Below are 16,467 nucleotides of genomic sequence, written 5' to 3' on the forward strand. Positions count from 1 at the left end.
CTCTCGGCCCTCATTGCTCCCTGAGGTCATGCTTATGTGAGTCATACTGAGGCACGGCCTTCGATAGAGGCCAGGCGCTGCGAGAGCCAGGCCAACACACCTGCTACACTCCCTTCTGCTGCAGGCAAGCTGCAAACAAACAACAGTTTAGGAGTGACACAAGCTAAAATGTGGTCATATGAGGTTTTTATATAAATGAGAAAGATTCAAACAGAATGTTTCCTGTGTTCATGGAAATAACCTTGGGTCTACAAAAATGTTCACTGGAGGATCTTGGTTATATTGAATAAGTAATATTTTTAAAAGCATATCATGGCACTTCTTTCATATCATGGCTCCCAGAAGTTTGTTGGGGCTTCTGACACATTTTTGCCTTTGTCTAAATGCAGTTGGTGATGTAACAGCAAATGTAGGTCAAGACCATTTTGAATTTCTGACATGTCCTTATGGGAATGATCTCATAGAAATAGTCTGACAATAGGCCACATGAAAGACAGCAAAACAAACATTTACATTAACATTAAGTTTAAGGAATATGTTTGGTATCAAGAGAACAAAGCATAGTATTCTTTGCTTTACATCTAGGACAACAGGTTATCAGTGCAGTACATCTGCACGTAGACTTGAATGACATGGAAAATCTTTATTTTGAGGCTCAGGTTTCTACTAATGTAACTGTAATAATAATGTATGAATCAAAAACCTAATATAACCTATATGGCTTTAAAGGGAGCTCTAAAGTTAACTCCACCACAGAGTCCCTTAAATAATAGCTACACCCACAGACCATGAGTGGGGTACACCAGTTAAATTGTTATATTTATTTTATTATAATATTTATAGAGTTTAATATGTAACCTGGTTTACTATAAAACCACCAAAAATATCAAATGCTGGAAACATTTGAAAGGATAATAATAAATTATTAGGTGTTAAAGGCCACAGCGATAACATGGAATAAAAAAGCATTCTTGCGTTGTGTTGTGTTGAATTTGTGTTTGCGTAATTAAATGTGAAAGTGCTTACAAATGAAGAACTTGTTTATCTGATTTTTCTGTGAGAAAACTGCAAAAATATTTCCAAAAACAAGATAGAATACTTCATCTCACACGGGTGTTGCATTCAAGTGTTGTGGGAAAGGTGGGGCAAATGACTTGCATTCCCCTTCACTTTCAAGGTATCAACAGAGCTTGAAAATGTTTTCTTGGATAGACGCTAAAGTTATATGTAATCAAGTCAAGGGAGTATGGCATTTTTCAATTGCCTAAAAATAATATGTTCGTAATATGGTTCAACCTTGCCAACTTAAACTTTCTTTTAAAGGTTCTGAAAAGTGTAAACTACAACCTCAACTATCAACTTATGAATAACCTTTGCATATAGTGCAAAATCAAAGATTGAGCAGCAGGGGTAGCAGGTTTTTTTTTTAGTCAGAATTTTTAAATGCTTAAATTCTTATTAAATTAAATTATTGAATATTTTACATAATATTTGATCTAAAACCACCAAATGTTGTGACAGACTCAAAAAAATAGGAATACCAACCTTTGTTGCAGTATAGTATAGTCTCAACTTTGAAAATTTCAGAAACTACATTGATAAAAAGAAATGATAAATTTTAACCTTACAAATGCACAAGAAATATATAGTAGGTCACATATCTGTTTTTGTGAATTTGTTTTGTGTATAAAGATTATTTGAAACTACTACTGTGTTGTCCATATCAGCTATTATGCGATTTCTCCTCATTAAAAGATATCAAGTAATTTGATTCACAATGTTGGATGGCGAATAGAGTGTTTATTTGGTAATTTATTTCTTTTAATGACTTATATGTTGTAGCATCTAGCCGTCGGGTCGTTTTCAGCAGGCTGTTCCCACAGCACGTGAACATATCATAGACTGGATCGACCTTTCGCCTAGTTTGTCGGCTGGCAGTTCATCGGGTTTACCCTGACACTGCTGACTCCGCGGCCACGCCCACCAACGGCCACGCACCCTATTTCCTCCAACCGTCCAGCGAGCACGCACTGTTCACGCGCTCTCTGCTCTCATATTGGCTGGAGCTCTGCACACACTCGATTATGATTGGCCGAGTGTTGCCACCCGCCGGTGCGTGTTGTGAGTTTTGTTTTTCTTTTTCTTTTTTTTCTCCTCCCTATGTTTTACACACACAGCTGAGAGAAAAGGCAGCCAGTCAGAGAAAAAAACCACCTCAACCATACCACAGTACAGGCAGCAGCACTGGCAACCGCCGTCTCTTTGTTCTATACTGGCTTTGACAACAGAAAAGTGTTATTTAAATATTTTATTCCTCAATGCCATCGCGAAAATTCACGGAGATGGACTCACACGGGGTAAGATAATTCTTTAAACGGATATTTATTTTGTGTTTACCCTTCAGTCCAGTGTCAGTCAGTTGTTTACTGATTGATTTGATATTTCAGTACTCAAGCCAAGTCGTCAGCGTAGTTCAACATTTTTGTGTATTTTTTATTAATATTATTTGGTGTCACGTTAACATCCCAGTGGTTCCAACTCAACCCGACTAAATTAAATTGGAAATACTTTTTTTAATTACACATTTATATTGCAATTTTGCATTTGCATTTTTATTGAGTCTTTAAAATGCAATACCCCATGTCTCTCTGTCTATCTGAGCAAACAGTGTAATTTTGTACGGGAGCCTGTCAGTGTCACCTGGATAAGTTTTTATTTAGGATCAATTACATGATTTGTTTACTGTAAAAATGTATATCAAAGTTGTAACGTGATAAGCCTACTTCCTGATGTAAACCCGCTTTATGGGGATTTCACATGGCTCATCTCGGCAGCACGTCACTGTTTGGTCTATATTTGGCAATGGGAGGTGTCCTGGCTCTGAGCCAAAGCTAGTGCATGCTGGGCTGGGGTGTAGTCACCAACACCCCCTCTCCCTTATTGGCAGCATCATGCAGTTTGGCCCGGGAACTTCAGATACAGGAACAGTGACTAAATATATAACTGGAAATTGGAAGATTTTTTTCCATTCTGGTTAGTAGAATAGAAATCTTCCCTTTTGTTTGTATTTATGCCATTATCAGATCTGAGTCGAAGTTGAATCAACACAGCGTATCATGCAGTTGAAATTACCCGTGAAAACTAAATGATGTGGCAATACTTTTTTTCTGTCTCCTTTGTCTGATGTTTATTTATTGTTCCTTTCAGACTGAGTACATGGATCATTGTCGGTCCTACGCAAAGAGAAGGCGGCATGACAGCGAACAGTCTGCCTCCAGTGGAACCAATGGCCTGGAGTACACGGACCTGGAGGCAGCTGAAGCGCTGGTGTGTATGAGCTCTTGGGGCCAGGGCCTCTTCCTCGGCAGCAACAGGCCAACCCCCTGCAAGCCCAGACCGCTCACCCCGGCTTCGGACTCTTGTGACTCCCTCCTGCCGCCAGAAATTCCAGAGCCCCCAAAGGACTTTGTGTCTCTCTCCTCTCTGGTAAGACACTCCTTATATATATATATTGAAATCACACAGAGCTGTAAAACCAATGAGATAACTGATGTTTGATTAGTAAAACATATTCCTGAATGTCAAGGCTGACATTAAACCCCAAGGCCGTTTGATTTAATGACTAAAGATATCTGTAGTTTATGACATGAGACTGGGGGTTGACCCTCAGACAAAGTTTGTCCTTGCAGATGCAGGGTCATAAAATCTCAGTTGATAGCTCAGAGTGATCATTATTCTTATGTGTACCTGCATGCCACTGGTGATACTTATCTTTGTAAACACAGTTCCCTGTAAAACTAGGGAAACACACCATGATATTATGGTATTGGGGTACCCTTCAATTCCTTTACCTTTATATCTCCCTTCTCTTTCTAGTGTATGACTCCCCCTCACAGCCCCAGCTTTGTTGAGACTTCAACATCCAGCACTGGCCTCCAGTCAAGCTCCAGCCTGGCTGTGTCTACAAAGCCCTGTGGGTCCGGACTCCATCAACCTGCCCAGGCACCCATTACTGAAAAGGCCCCTTCTCTCCCCCCTCCATCACAGTCCTGTAGAGCCATGGTGACCAGCGTCATCCGCCACACCGCAGACAGCACCCCCTGCCAACACCACATTCCAGTAGCCCCCAATTCAGAGAAAACTAGAGACTCTGTAATGGCTACAATGGTCTGCCAGCAGCAACAACTGCAACAGCAGCAGCAGCAGCAGCAACACATGACAAAGACTGAGCATGTAATCACACATCCATCTCCTCCTGCTCCTCTCACACAGTTAAAGACAGAACAGCAGCCCAGTCCCTCAAAATCCTGTTTGGACAATGTCCCCACCCCAACTCTTCTCAATACTCAACCGCAAAACAGCCCACTCCCTCCCTCTGTTCCTGCAACCCTGTCCCCACCTCCAGTCACCAGCCCTCAAATCATCTGCCAGATGTTCCCTGTCAGCAGCCAATCAGGGATAATATCAGCCTTCATCCCCAGCGCGGTTCAGACATCCAGTAGTGGAATTCGGACTGCCACCACACCCATCCTCCCCCAGCCCACCTCAGCTAACACCACCCCTGTCCAGCAGTCCCTCATCGTAGGCTCAGCAGTGCCACAGGGCACGGTGATGCTGGTTCTCCCTCAGTCCTCAGTCTCTCAGGCCCCTCACTGCTCTCAGACTGTCATGACCCTGGGCAACACCAAGCTGCTACCTCTGGCCCCGGCGCCTGTGTATGTGCCAGCGGGGCCCAGCAGCAACACCGCATCCACAAAAATGGACTTTTCCCGCAGGAGAAACTATGTCTGCAACTTTCCAGGCTGCAGGAAGACATACTTCAAGAGCTCACACCTCAAGGCTCACCTTCGAACACACACAGGTGAGCGTTTACAGCACTTTCAAGAGTTTGGTTTCGTAAAATTGTGTGAGGATGTGGAATAGAATGTGTGTACAGCAGATGAGTGCTGCATCCTGTTTGTAAAGCATTCCTTCTTTGGTCTTGTTATTCTTGATGGAAGAGAGTGAGCTCATTGTTTTATGTCAAACAGGGCACTGTGACGCGTGAAGATTTCATGACTGCAGTGTGACTCACTTGCTGACTCCCTACTCCATGTTTTTCCTCTCTTTCCCTCTCTTAGGTGAGAAGCCTTTCAGCTGTAGCTGGGACGGCTGTGATAAGAGGTTTGCCCGCTCTGACGAGCTCTCCCGTCACCGGCGAACACACACTGGGGAAAAAAAATTTGTCTGTCCCGTGTGTGACCGGCGCTTCATGCGCAGTGATCACCTCACCAAACATGCACGACGCCACATGACCACAAAGAAAATTCCTTCTTGGCAGGCTGATGTTAGGAGCTTGAACAAAATGGCTGCTGGCAAAACACCTCCCTCAAAACCTGGCCTTGCCACACTAAGCATGCTGGTACCTGCCAGTTCAAAGTAGACAATCAACACTGCCACCCTACCCACTCCCAAGATGCCACAGGGATATAGGGTGCAGCCAAGCACACAATGTTGCTGCTCTTTTACTCATGGGAATGAAAAAAAAAACACATGCACTGGACTCTTTATTTCCTCTCTACTGCTCTACTGCTCATTTGTATGTGTATTTTTCTCTAAAGGATTCTTATGTTTACTTTGATATAAGTGATGCACCCTTGCCAAAGCCTATGTATGAAGTTTGTCTTATACATTTCACTTTCTCCACCCCTCCCACAACACTTTTTCTTTTTTGTGTTAATATATATATATATATATATATATATATATATATATATATATATGTATATATATATGTCTATGTGAATGTACTGTTTGTTTTACTATGAAATGCATTTATTTGTCATATTTGGGAAAATATTGACACAAAACAATGTAAATATAAATATTAATCAACAATACCATGATTATACTTTGATTGTATCTCCCTGTCTAACTTTTCATATTATTTAATACATATTTGTAATAAAAAAAAATATGAAACAAGTCATTTTCTGTTCTCTTTGTGACTTTCCAGTATCTAATCCTGGGAAAATGATGTGGGATCAAAGTATAGTCAGTAATCTTTGGTCATCTCACACAGAAATGCAGTGAGTCTGCCCACATCCTGTGTGCGTCACACAGTGACTGCCCCCCACCGCCGCCCCCCTCTTGTCAGCTGAAGCTCACTCGTGTCCTTTAAAATGTGCTGACTAGCCTGTGGGTTGCTTCCTGCTGGCTGAACGATTTTTCTTTTTTTTTTGGTGTTATAAAAGCTCTTGTGAGACCATCTGCAGACATTTTGTCCTATTCATTAGCTCAGAGCCAGAATGCTTGATGAGTCAGGGCAGACAAAAACAGACAGAGATTTGTTTGCCTTGTATTGGAGTTCATTAACAGATCACTTGAGCCCATTCAGCCCTGTCACATGGGAACATGGAGGCGGTGGGGCTGTGTGGTTGTTGCATAATACAGCACAGAATTTTTTTCATTCAAAAATCTTTTATCAGTCTGGTATATTTTTGCAAAGAACTGACTATACTGAGCCTACCCTAGAAAAATACATGGACTAAGAGAAAGTGGTTTTAAGTATTCACACTTCACCTGCAGACAGTTCTGCAGTTTGCAACTGGAAATTTTATAATGTAAACAATAAAAAGAAACTATGGTTCTGGACTAAGACTGGCTCCCTGTGCTTCATCTATCCTCTCTCATACACACATTCATAAGCAGTGGTCCCACACCTAGTAACAGCAAACCCCTTCCAATCAGACAGTGAGAAATATGAACTGTTGGGGGTGCGACCAATCACTTCCCTTCCCTGCATACCCGCCCCTTTGCCTTACTGACCGACATACTCACTGGCCGTGTGCCACATGAGCGGTGGTCTGCAGCGACACCTGCGGGTAGGGAAATGTCACATCACCATTGAACAGATGATACAGTATTAAGACACGATCGCAAAAACATGTAGGTGACAATATTTTCACACACTTCACATTTGGCGCTTATAGATAGACACTTTATTTATCATGATTATTACCTTAACATGAAACTAGGTTGTTTGTCCTTTGCCAATGCTATTTGTAACCAGGGAACTCAAACTTTATTCATCTGCAAGGACATTCAAATTTCAATACCAAATATTCATTATATGATTTGATGATTTTTGGTGACAAGGAGTAATTATCCTTATTCTCTTTAGTCTTTTGCCCCCTTCAGTTTATTTTGTTGTACTATACTGTTCCTTTGTGTATCACTTACTAAATGAATGTGACATAAATGACATTTCTTTATAAAAGTAACATAATTCACTTTGCTCATAGGAAGATTAATTACAGTAGCATATAATTGAGGGGTTTGCTTTTATGGAATCACAGTTATTAATGAGGTGGTATTGTCAAAAGGTCCACTGTACTCATCCAGACTTCACTGTATGATTCCAAACAGATTATCTTAAATTGTCAATTTGAGTATCAAGTGTAGTTTTCTTTAAACAGTAAATTAAATGTTTTAAATGTATTCGTTTACATTCGGTAAGGAGCATATAAACGGTATAGTGTAACTATAAAGGGCATTTTAATGGCAAGTTCATTTGTCCATAAGGAAACAAAACAAAAATAATTGATTTGTGGGTTGAATCGATAAATAATGTAAAATTTAATATTTTCCTCAATTAACAACTATTTTCAGTTGGATTTAATTAGGGAGATATTCATGAAAATGTAAGTATTTTAAGCAATATGGAGTACGAATGGTATAAATCTATAAACATGGCAAGGGTAGGCCCTGTTTGTACTAAAATGTGTGAGTAGGATAAAATAACTGTAAAGTATTCACACCCCTTGCACATTTCATCGTATGCATGTAATTTAAAATTGATTAAATGTAAATGTTTGGCAATAAAATAAACTATATATATATTTTTATTACTTTATTACAACTGAAATCATTCATGGTAATATATGGCAAATTCTATTGCCTGGACATTGCCTGGAAGACACTGTAAGTGCAATGATCTGATTTTATTTATGTTTATGGCATATTGATAATTGTTTCTCACTTGTAATTAAATTAATTATGTAATTAAAATAATTTACCAACGTGTCGAATGTGCATGAGAATGTTTCTCGGGGAAGTGTTTTCTTGTTGCATTGGCCCTCGTGTTGCTATGGTTACATCAACACAACCGGGACGTGGTAGTTTTTCTGCCGTTTGGAGTTTGTGGCCGCACAACACGAGCTAAAACACATTCAACTGAAGGTAAAAACGTGACAAATGCTGCGTACTTTTCGTATTTTATCGAGACCAGATTGTAGCAGTTAATGTGTCAAATTTTAACTTCGCCTCTAAACTGTTTTTTTGGACGTCTAGGTCAGGAAAGTTGGCCGGTAGATTTTGTCCGTTAACTTCAACCACCTCAACGTTTCCTCCTCGCAATCACCAGCATGGAGGTCGGAGAAAAGTTAAAAGAACTAGACATGACAGTGGATGAAATCGACAGACTGACAAAAGCTTTCAAAGACGAGAAATTCCGGGGACTGCTACGCGAATACGCACAAGAATTATCAGACCCCGAGAATAAGAAAAGGTATGAAGAGGAGATCAAACTTTTGGAGCAGGAGAGAGGAAACACCATCGAGTTTATCCACCCGGAACCCTCTAGGTCTCTCAAAACGAGCGTGAACGGCAAGCAGAAGTGTTTTATCAATATCTGTGCCAATGATAAAATTGGTAGGCCTGCATGTGAGTGTGGTATGTCGGAGTACGGCCGCAGAGGGCAGTGCTGGTCCTTACCTCACAGTCTGCATCCAGGGAGACCAGACACAGATCCAAAAGGGAACAAGATTGTGATCTATGATGTTATTTTCCACCCTGACACTCTCTACATAGCGAGCAAAAATAAGAGATTCATGGATATGGTCGACAACACGGCCATTCAGGGGATCCAAAATGCTTTTAAAGTGACTCTGGACAAAAACAACGTGCGAGAGATGAATACCAGGTACAAGGGCACCCCTCGGCCTTGTGTCATCCGAAAACCCATACCTGGATACAAAGCCAAGGAGCCCTCAGAGAAGCCTGACCCTCTTGCCTTCCCATTCCCAGATGAAAAAAGACCTACCACATCCTCACAAACAAAACCTACAGATTCTCCTGCAACAAAAAACAGCAGTGATGTCCAACCTGCAAGTTTCCAGATCCAGCCTCAGAAAACTAAAGAGCCAACCAAACCGAACTACACCATAAAATATCGATCTTTTGTTGACCTGCAGGACTTTAGATACTCCAGAGACTCAGCCAGGAGCCCCAGGCCCAAAGAGATAGTGGTCACCATCGACATGCCGCTACTGAAGTCCATCACAGACACCAGCCTTGAGGTAAAAGAGAGAAGCCTGCTGCTAGACTCCAAGAAACCAGCTTACAGACTGGAGCTGCCTCTAGCCTACCCTGTGGATGAAGACAAAGGAGAGGCAAAGTTCAACAAACAGAGAGGACAGCTGACAGTCACACTGCCTGTTCTCCCATCTAATGAGGCTTTCGATTTTGCTTTAGGGCCTGCTACCACTGTTAGCGATGCTCAGGGTGTAGGTGACGGTGAAGGGAAGGGAAAGGAAAATGAGGAGGTTAAATGTAAAGAGCAGAGGACGGGAAGTAAGGAAGGTGAGGAGGACCAAACAGGTGTTGAGGAGAAAAAGGAAGTTGAAGAGGAGGATCTGAAGCAGCAGACAAAGGTAGGGAAAGGTGAAGAGGAGGAAGAAGGAGATGATCAGATGGGGAAAGGTCAGGAGGGCGTAGAGGGGGAGGAAAGTGTATTAGGTGAGGAGGAAAAATGGAGAGAGCAGAAGAGAAAAGAAGAAAAAATTGAAGTTAAAATTGGTTCGGAGAGGGAAGAGGAAAGAAGAGTTGAGGATCGAAAAAGTGACAAGATTTCTGAAAGTGAAGTAGAGGAGGAAGAATTGAAAGAGCAGAAACAAGAAGATGAGAAAGAAGATGGAAGATTGACAGAAAGCCAGTCCCTTTTAATAACTTCTGAACACGCCTGTGACACAAGTGAAGGGGGAGAAGTAAATCTGAACTCATGTTTGGAATCAACACCCAAAATGAAGACTTCAGACATCCAAGAGGAGGCTGAAAAGACAAAAGAAAATGTACAAGGAAGTGAACAGGTAAGATAAATCCTGACAATCTGGTTGAAGGTAGAAATGTGATTGACCTTATCTACTAAATTCTTTCAGCTTTTATATGTCTCTCTTCTAGCTGGAAGCAGATGCTACATTTCTGAATCACACATCCAGTGAGGAGTCCCACACTACTGCTGCCATTACTGCGTCTCCCACGCCAGCTGTGGCCACCACTTCAAACCACGACACTGTAAAGGACTGCTGCATTTCCCAGGGGACTGAAGTGCCTGCAACAGATAAAGCAAATGAGTCGATTAGGGTTTCAGATTCAGGAAAGCAGGAGGAGACGAAGGACATGGACGAGGACGACTTGCCGACAGAAGAGATCTTTCAAACTGCAGAGCGTGACAACAAGTCACCACCAGCCCTGTTGAGGGAAATTGATAAAGATGGAAACGAAACAGTCATCAGTGATCATTCCACTTCTGTTGGGTTCATCTTCCAAAACAGCCTGATCTATGAGCTGGACTGAGGACTGTGTGAAAGAGTTGAGGGGTTTTCTTGTATTGCAGCAGTTTTAAAAGCAAGTAATCTCAGTTAACGTCTGCAATGTCTCATATTAAACATTGTTCAGGTATTAAAATCTGACCTCTCTCTTCAGTTACATAATCCAAGTATATGACAAAAATGACACATGAATAATTTTGTATATCCCAGAATAAACTACTAAAGACAAGACAGTGAATACTTTTATTTTATTTAACTTTTCACATGTATATAAAAAAGTTGTGGGTCATTAGCACAGTAAAAACCAACTCCCTTTCGGTGACGCTTACGGACCCTGAGGCACTCTGTTCAGAAGATTTATCTGATGTCTTTATTCCCCTGCTTAGTAGAAGTAGGTCAGTAGGGGAACCTGCATTTTTCTCTTGGAGGCAGGAAGAACAGAAAGAGACAACGTATGAGATTCATCTTGTGTCAGTATTACTGCCCACTATCATTACATACAGTCAGTGTCCTGTAGATACAGTCAGAGCAGGTATGAAGGTACTAGTGCTCGTCTCTTAGTCCATCCTTGTGGGAAGTGCATTATAAGTTGAATGTAACGGTAAAACAGGCAGCACTTTAAAAACAAAGGTTAACAGAGTCAACACTGTCCTTTTATTTAAAGGCATTACCAGAAAGCTGTACCACTGAGCTATTTACTACTGCAGATTCCTCTTGTTATTGTCTCCTCAGATACAGTGTCTCACAACTTGCAAACTACTGCCGTATCCACAGCAATTTCCAGCTGTTGGTGTGTTTTCAGTAAAACCAGAGTTTGTTGCTGCTCATCTGATTCCTCTTTGGAGGGAGTTGTCTAAGAATTCGGAGTAGCAGGAGAGGGAGCAGAAGTGCTGCTGCACGGGTGCATCTGTGCCACCCATGTCGTCCACCAGGACCACTGTGTGTGAGACTTGGTGCAAATTCATGCTAACCGCCGTCTTGATGTAGAAACTGATGCAGACACGACCGCAGTCGCAGGTCTTGGCTAGTTCGAGGTCCTGACACAAGTGGGCAGGGATGAGGTGAGGTCCGTATGGTATCCTGTGAAGGGAATCAGAAAGAGTTAGGATTTCATGAGTTTGCTCTAAGAACAATCCGCATACTAAATAAATGATATTCTGACCATGTTTAACTCTAACCTGAGGTTGGACACAGCTCTGGAAGCCATCTCTTGAAGCGGAAGGGGGAATGTGAGCTGCATTGTGTGGTCCAGAGGATTGGGCTGGATAAATGGGTTTCCAAACAAGTCCAGGTTCTCCAGACTCAGCTTGCGGAAGTCACTGGGCAGCACAGCCAGCTGGTTGTGCGCGGCTGACAGGAACCTCAACTTCGCGAGTCGCCCGATGTGGAATGGCAAACAAACAAGCTCATTGTCATCCAGTTTGAGGTTCACTAGTTCTCTGAGCTGGCAGAACTGAGCGGGGAGGGACTGCAGTCGATTCTGGCTGAGGTCCAGGAGCTGGAGGGTCCGCTGCAGGGTGGACAGGCACAGGGCCTCGCTGAAGGCTTCCAGGTGGTTGTTGTGGAGGATGAGTTCAGACAGGCAGCTGAGGTCTCCAATGGTGGCAGGGAGTTTCTTGATGTGGTTGTTGCTGAGGTCGAGCTTGCGGAGAGCTGCAAAAAAATAGCGGAAGAAAAGTTACCACTACTTAACACTACACTAATAAAACTGCGAGAGAGAGATTTTGAAAGAAAAAAGATATCAGCAGTAGAAGTTGAGATATTCTAACTTTCTGTCACTAGTAAGGGTCAAGCTCTTAAAGCACTGGATTCTACAGTTCCCATAATGCAACCTATCAAGGTTACTTTCTCACACTTTGGAAAGGTCCCTCCAGACTCACAGAAGACATTATACAACTACTTTGACAGGTTGACTAGGAATCTTTATGGCAAGTAAACTGACATCCATGTGTAAAACTGATGGATTCCCGCTTTAAACCTGTCAAACATTAAACTTATCAATGTTCTGTCAACTTGTCTATAAAAATAAAAGGGAGTCAAGTGCAGAAACAAAACATGAATGAAGCACTACCAAATCAAGAGGCCAGAATATAATTTTAAGCACAGGGCCGACAACCTAATCACCTGACTTTACCTTTGAGGGACAGCATCCGCATGTCCACACGTGAAAGTTTGCAGTAGGAGACCTGCAGCTGCTCCAGAGAGTAGGGGAAGTTGGAAGTAAGAGGGTAGTCCTTCTTGGAGACGATGGTGAGTTTCTTCTTGGGTTGCTCTACATCTCTGGCGCGAACAGGAGTGAGTGTGGATAGCGGAAGGCTGCTCGTGTCGCTTCCTCTGTCTGCCAAACGAGCAGCTGAGAGGAAGTTTTTCAAGCTATTTGCATCAGCCTATAAATAAATAAATTTAATAACGTTAAAGACAGTTTGATAGATGAACAAGTGACAGAAACAGCAGAGTTTCACAGTTTCTTCTTGGGTGGTTGTGTATGAACCACTTTGAAATATCTAACCTAAATTCACTAGCCTAGAATATCCTGACACACTTCCTTTGAATGAACATGATGAACTTTTTGCAGTTGGGAATAAAAAATGTGTGAGTGATTCAGGATGGAAAGTACAAGGATTAGATGCCATTTCTGAAAACCTGTACAATCCAATACTCAACGTTTTTAAACACTGAAATGTTCATTTAAATTTAAAAGGTATCATCATGGTTTTAGGCCATAGTCTCTGCTCGGGGTATCATGGTGTTTATAAAATTGTGGCTTGGCAGGGTAATTAGACTTTTTGTTTTCCTTGTTTACCTGCATTATGTGGTGTCAGTCAGTTTGTGGGTATGTGAGTGTGTTTCTGTCAATGTGACGGGTTGAACTATGTTAGAATCTGGGTGAAAGGTCACCACTGTTTGAAAACAACCAGAAGAGCTTTACAGCAGCTGGAAACAATGAGGCTGCTATGGTGTCTATCCAGGCACTGGCTGCAGTCAAAACAAGGGTATGTGTCTGTCTCGTTGAAAAATTAGCGCGTGAACAGCCTGACTCTTGTCTCTGACTCCTGTGTTGTTCTCTCCCTGTATTGTACATCTTAGAAAAGAGTAAACAACACTATTAATAAGTGTACTTCTTACACTTTTCAACAAAAGACCTGCATGTCATTTTTGAATCACCTGTGACTAATTTTTCTAAGAAATGAGAATGAAATTGCAACTTCATAAGTCTGAAGATCTTGTTCCCCAATTATAAACACCTTCGTGCACAGACTGTAATTACAACACGCTGGATGACGTACCTTGCTCAAACAAATGTCAACAGCAGGTTCCTTTAATCTCACAGTGGCCTTGCCCTCTTCCACAAACCACGTGAAGAACTTCTCTATGTTGTCTTTTAGCTGCAATAGAAAGTTGGCAGATGTGAGTAAAGGAAAAATCCATTTCACAACATTAGGGTGTGCAATGAGTGAATCACTTTACAAGTGTAGACAGGATTACTGAAAGCATTTCAACCTTTATGTCATCAAGCTGGTTTAGACTGAATTTAGGGAGGTATGACTCAGAGCTATAAATCAGAGACAAGTTTTTGAGAAACAATAACAAAAAACAATACTTCCTATGGTTTCCAATCTAGGTCTTTTTGAGAAAGACAATGATGAATGATTAAATAAAAGTAGATTTAAGTGGCTCTGGGGATTGAGTAAACTAAAACGCAACAATACAGTCAATAAAGGTTGATGTTTTGCCAATGTCTGTGTGATACAGTAAATTTAAAAAAGAAACGATGACAGAAGATTTGGTTATGGGTTGATAAATTAATACCATGGCCTTTCATTTTTATGTCTTTTTGAACAATACTTATTATAACAGCTAAGAGGAATGTAGCATGTAAATTAGATGACCTTGCAGAAACTAAAATGCTTTGTTACAATGTGACCAAGGGATTTAGTCTGTGTACGAATGTATCAGACTGTATATATTTCCTTTTTGCATCAAAATATTTTCTTTTTTTGATACTTATAGTTGAAAGGAGGAAAAGACCAAAAACAACATAAGGGAGAATTACAGTCACAAAACTATTTCTGAGCTGATGTTAATGAGTAAATATTTCACTCATCAGGTCAGTAACAACATGACTTCATGTACAATCTTTGCCCTTAATCGGAGGACTGACTTAGGCAAATTTAATCCTTATGTTTAAATAAATAAAATAAAATAATAGCATATACATGCTGGGATAGTCTCGAGTCTCCTGCCCCAAGACAGAGGACAAAAAGTTTAGAAAATGGGTGGATCTGTGGCTGAAACATAAACAGATGCTACATAAACAGCCTCAAAATAACAAAAGATCCTAGACTTGTGAGCAGAAAATGTGAAAAGAACCGTCATTCAATACATTACTACAAGATGTGTTTAATGGGGCTAAACTAAATTTAACATTGGTTGTCGTTGTCATTGTGTTTTTGTACTCTTAAAGCTTCTCTTGTATCTCTCTATGATGGAGGGTATTGTTAGCATAGGTTACTCTGTTGTTTTCAGACTTTAGCTGGCCTTGAAATATCAGGCCTTGTGTTTAATAAAAAAAGAAAAACCCTACTGAATTTTACTTGAAGCAGCTTGAACAGTAATATAACCAGAAGGATCTTGCCTGCCTGATTTGGAAAACAACAGAGGCGACACACCCCAGGATATATTATAAATGCAACCCCAGCTGTGACAACCAACAAATACAGTATAGTTTCTAACAACAACAACAAAGACAACAAAGACAACAACAACAACAACAACAACAACAACACAGACCTTGTACTTAGATCCTGCCCTGTCTTTCGCTGTGCAGATCATCATGTAGATGTTGCTGCGCTGACTCGTCTTGTCCAAATGCCTCCCGATGGAGAGCACCGCTCTCGTCCCTTTCCCTCGACTTCTCATCCCAAACGTGGGGAGCATCCGATTCACCACCTCGACATCGCACTGCAGCTTCATCGCAACCAGTTCACCGAAGACTGAAATCCGGCTTAATGCCGAGTCCGAGTCAACTAAGGATCTAAATGCATACCAGAGCAGGAAAACTTTCGCAAAAAAGTAACGCTAGCTGGTTACTTACGCACTGGAGCTGGTGACAGACTAACATCCGTGGTCGACATGGATGTCAACAACAGCAGCTTTCTCTCTCCGCAGGGCAGCAACTGCCTCTGAAAGCCCGGAGAAGACACCTCATGCAGCGGGAATACTACAACTTTCGAGGGTAGCTGCAGTTTTCTTGTCAGTATCTTAACGAACTTTAACTATAACTATGTTGTCTTAAACAGTTTTCGGGTGTCAGTTGGTCGGTTAGCTGCCGCGCTAGCACGATCCCGCGCGCTTGGGAAATGACGTCAGTGAGGCGGCTGCATAGACTATGGGGCGGGCGTTAATGCTACTCGCGCGCACATTGGACTGCAGAGGGACAGACCCCAGAACGGCTTCAGGTTACATTTAACAAGCAACACAGCTGTGTGCTGGTGATGTTTGACTGCGCAAAGTATCAATAATAAAAACACGACCAATAATCAGCTCCAGTGGTGGAGGAAGTGTTCAGACAATTATAACTTCAAAAGAACTAACCAACACCAAGTTACATAATGTCTCAAGTGAACTCATCATCTTAGTCAATATGTGTGTAAGTGTGTTCATGTGTGTAATATATTTTTTTTCTAGAGGTTTTGATTTGGAGTGATATTTACTGTTGATGTCAAACTCCATTAACTGAAGAAGACCATGAGATGTCGTTTAAAGCTCCTGAATAAGCAGTTAAATGGTCCTTTAGCTCAGATTTTTCTTAAACTACTATTTCCAAGGTACAACTGAAGAATGAGGCTTTACTGTATCTACATGGGTTGGTAAAACT

The 16,467-nt window shown here is 41.5% G+C and overlaps 3 protein-coding genes across 3 annotated transcripts; 2 read left to right on the forward strand and 1 right to left on the reverse strand.

The window, feature by feature from the left end:
- Nucleotides 1–2,177: 2,177 nt before the first annotated feature.
- On the forward strand, nucleotides 2,178–5,968 carry klf11b (Kruppel like factor 11b). The gene is made up of 4 exons (XM_056394224.1): nucleotides 2,178–2,357; nucleotides 3,208–3,486; nucleotides 3,877–4,861; nucleotides 5,121–5,968. Exons 1-4 carry the CDS (start codon nucleotides 2,319–2,321, stop codon nucleotides 5,420–5,422), a joined length of 1,605 nt encoding a protein of 534 aa, XP_056250199.1. The 5' UTR covers nucleotides 2,178–2,318; the 3' UTR covers nucleotides 5,423–5,968.
- A 2,175-nt stretch (nucleotides 5,969–8,143) lies between these two features.
- dnaaf2 (dynein axonemal assembly factor 2) lies at nucleotides 8,144–10,818 on the forward strand. Its single transcript, XM_056394250.1, has 3 exons — nucleotides 8,144–8,220; nucleotides 8,332–10,127; nucleotides 10,219–10,818. The coding sequence occupies exons 2-3, from the start codon at nucleotides 8,406–8,408 to the stop codon at nucleotides 10,612–10,614; spliced, it is 2,118 nt and encodes a 705-aa protein (XP_056250225.1). The 5' UTR covers nucleotides 8,144–8,220; nucleotides 8,332–8,405; the 3' UTR covers nucleotides 10,615–10,818.
- On the reverse strand, nucleotides 10,814–16,038 carry lrr1 (leucine rich repeat protein 1). Its single transcript, XM_056394251.1, has 5 exons — nucleotides 15,381–16,038; nucleotides 13,877–13,975; nucleotides 12,724–12,976; nucleotides 11,768–12,242; nucleotides 10,814–11,669 (listed from the first exon to the last, which is right to left on the reverse strand). Exons 1-5 carry the CDS (start codon nucleotides 15,561–15,563, stop codon nucleotides 11,414–11,416), a joined length of 1,266 nt encoding a protein of 421 aa, XP_056250226.1. The 5' UTR covers nucleotides 15,564–16,038; the 3' UTR covers nucleotides 10,814–11,413.
- Between the last annotated feature and the right edge of the window lie 429 nt (nucleotides 16,039–16,467).

The sequence above is a fragment of the Seriola aureovittata genome, chromosome 13 (genome assembly GCF_021018895.1).
Source record: "Seriola aureovittata isolate HTS-2021-v1 ecotype China chromosome 13, ASM2101889v1, whole genome shotgun sequence".
Taxonomy (NCBI): Eukaryota; Metazoa; Chordata; class Actinopteri; order Carangiformes; family Carangidae; genus Seriola; species Seriola aureovittata.

Excerpts from the sequence above, each read along its gene's own strand:
- klf11b (XM_056394224.1), top strand. The coding sequence starts at position 2,319 with ATGCCATCGCGAAAATTCACGGAGATGGACTCACACGGG. Across the intron at positions 3,487-3,876 it reads TTGTGTCTCTCTCCTCTCTG|TGTATGACTCCCCCTCACAG; the intron begins GTAAGACACTCC and ends TTCTCTTTCTAG. Across the intron at positions 4,862-5,120 it reads TCACCTTCGAACACACACAG|GTGAGAAGCCTTTCAGCTGT; the intron begins GTGAGCGTTTAC and ends TCCCTCTCTTAG.
- dnaaf2 (XM_056394250.1), top strand. The coding sequence starts at position 8,406 with ATGGAGGTCGGAGAAAAGTTAAAAGAACTAGACATGACAGTGGATGAA. Across the intron at positions 10,128-10,218 it reads ATGTACAAGGAAGTGAACAG|CTGGAAGCAGATGCTACATT; the intron begins GTAAGATAAATC and ends TCTCTCTTCTAG.
- lrr1 (XM_056394251.1), bottom strand. The coding sequence starts at position 15,563 with ATGAAGCTGCAGTGCGATGTCGAGGTGGTGAATCGGATGCTCCCCACG. Across the intron at positions 12,977-13,876 it reads TTGACATTTGTTTGAGCAAG|GCTGATGCAAATAGCTTGAA; the intron begins GTACGTCATCCA and ends ATTTATTTATAG. Across the intron at positions 12,243-12,723 it reads GCGGATGCTGTCCCTCAAAG|CTCTCCGCAAGCTCGACCTC; the intron begins GTAAAGTCAGGT and ends ATTTTTTTGCAG.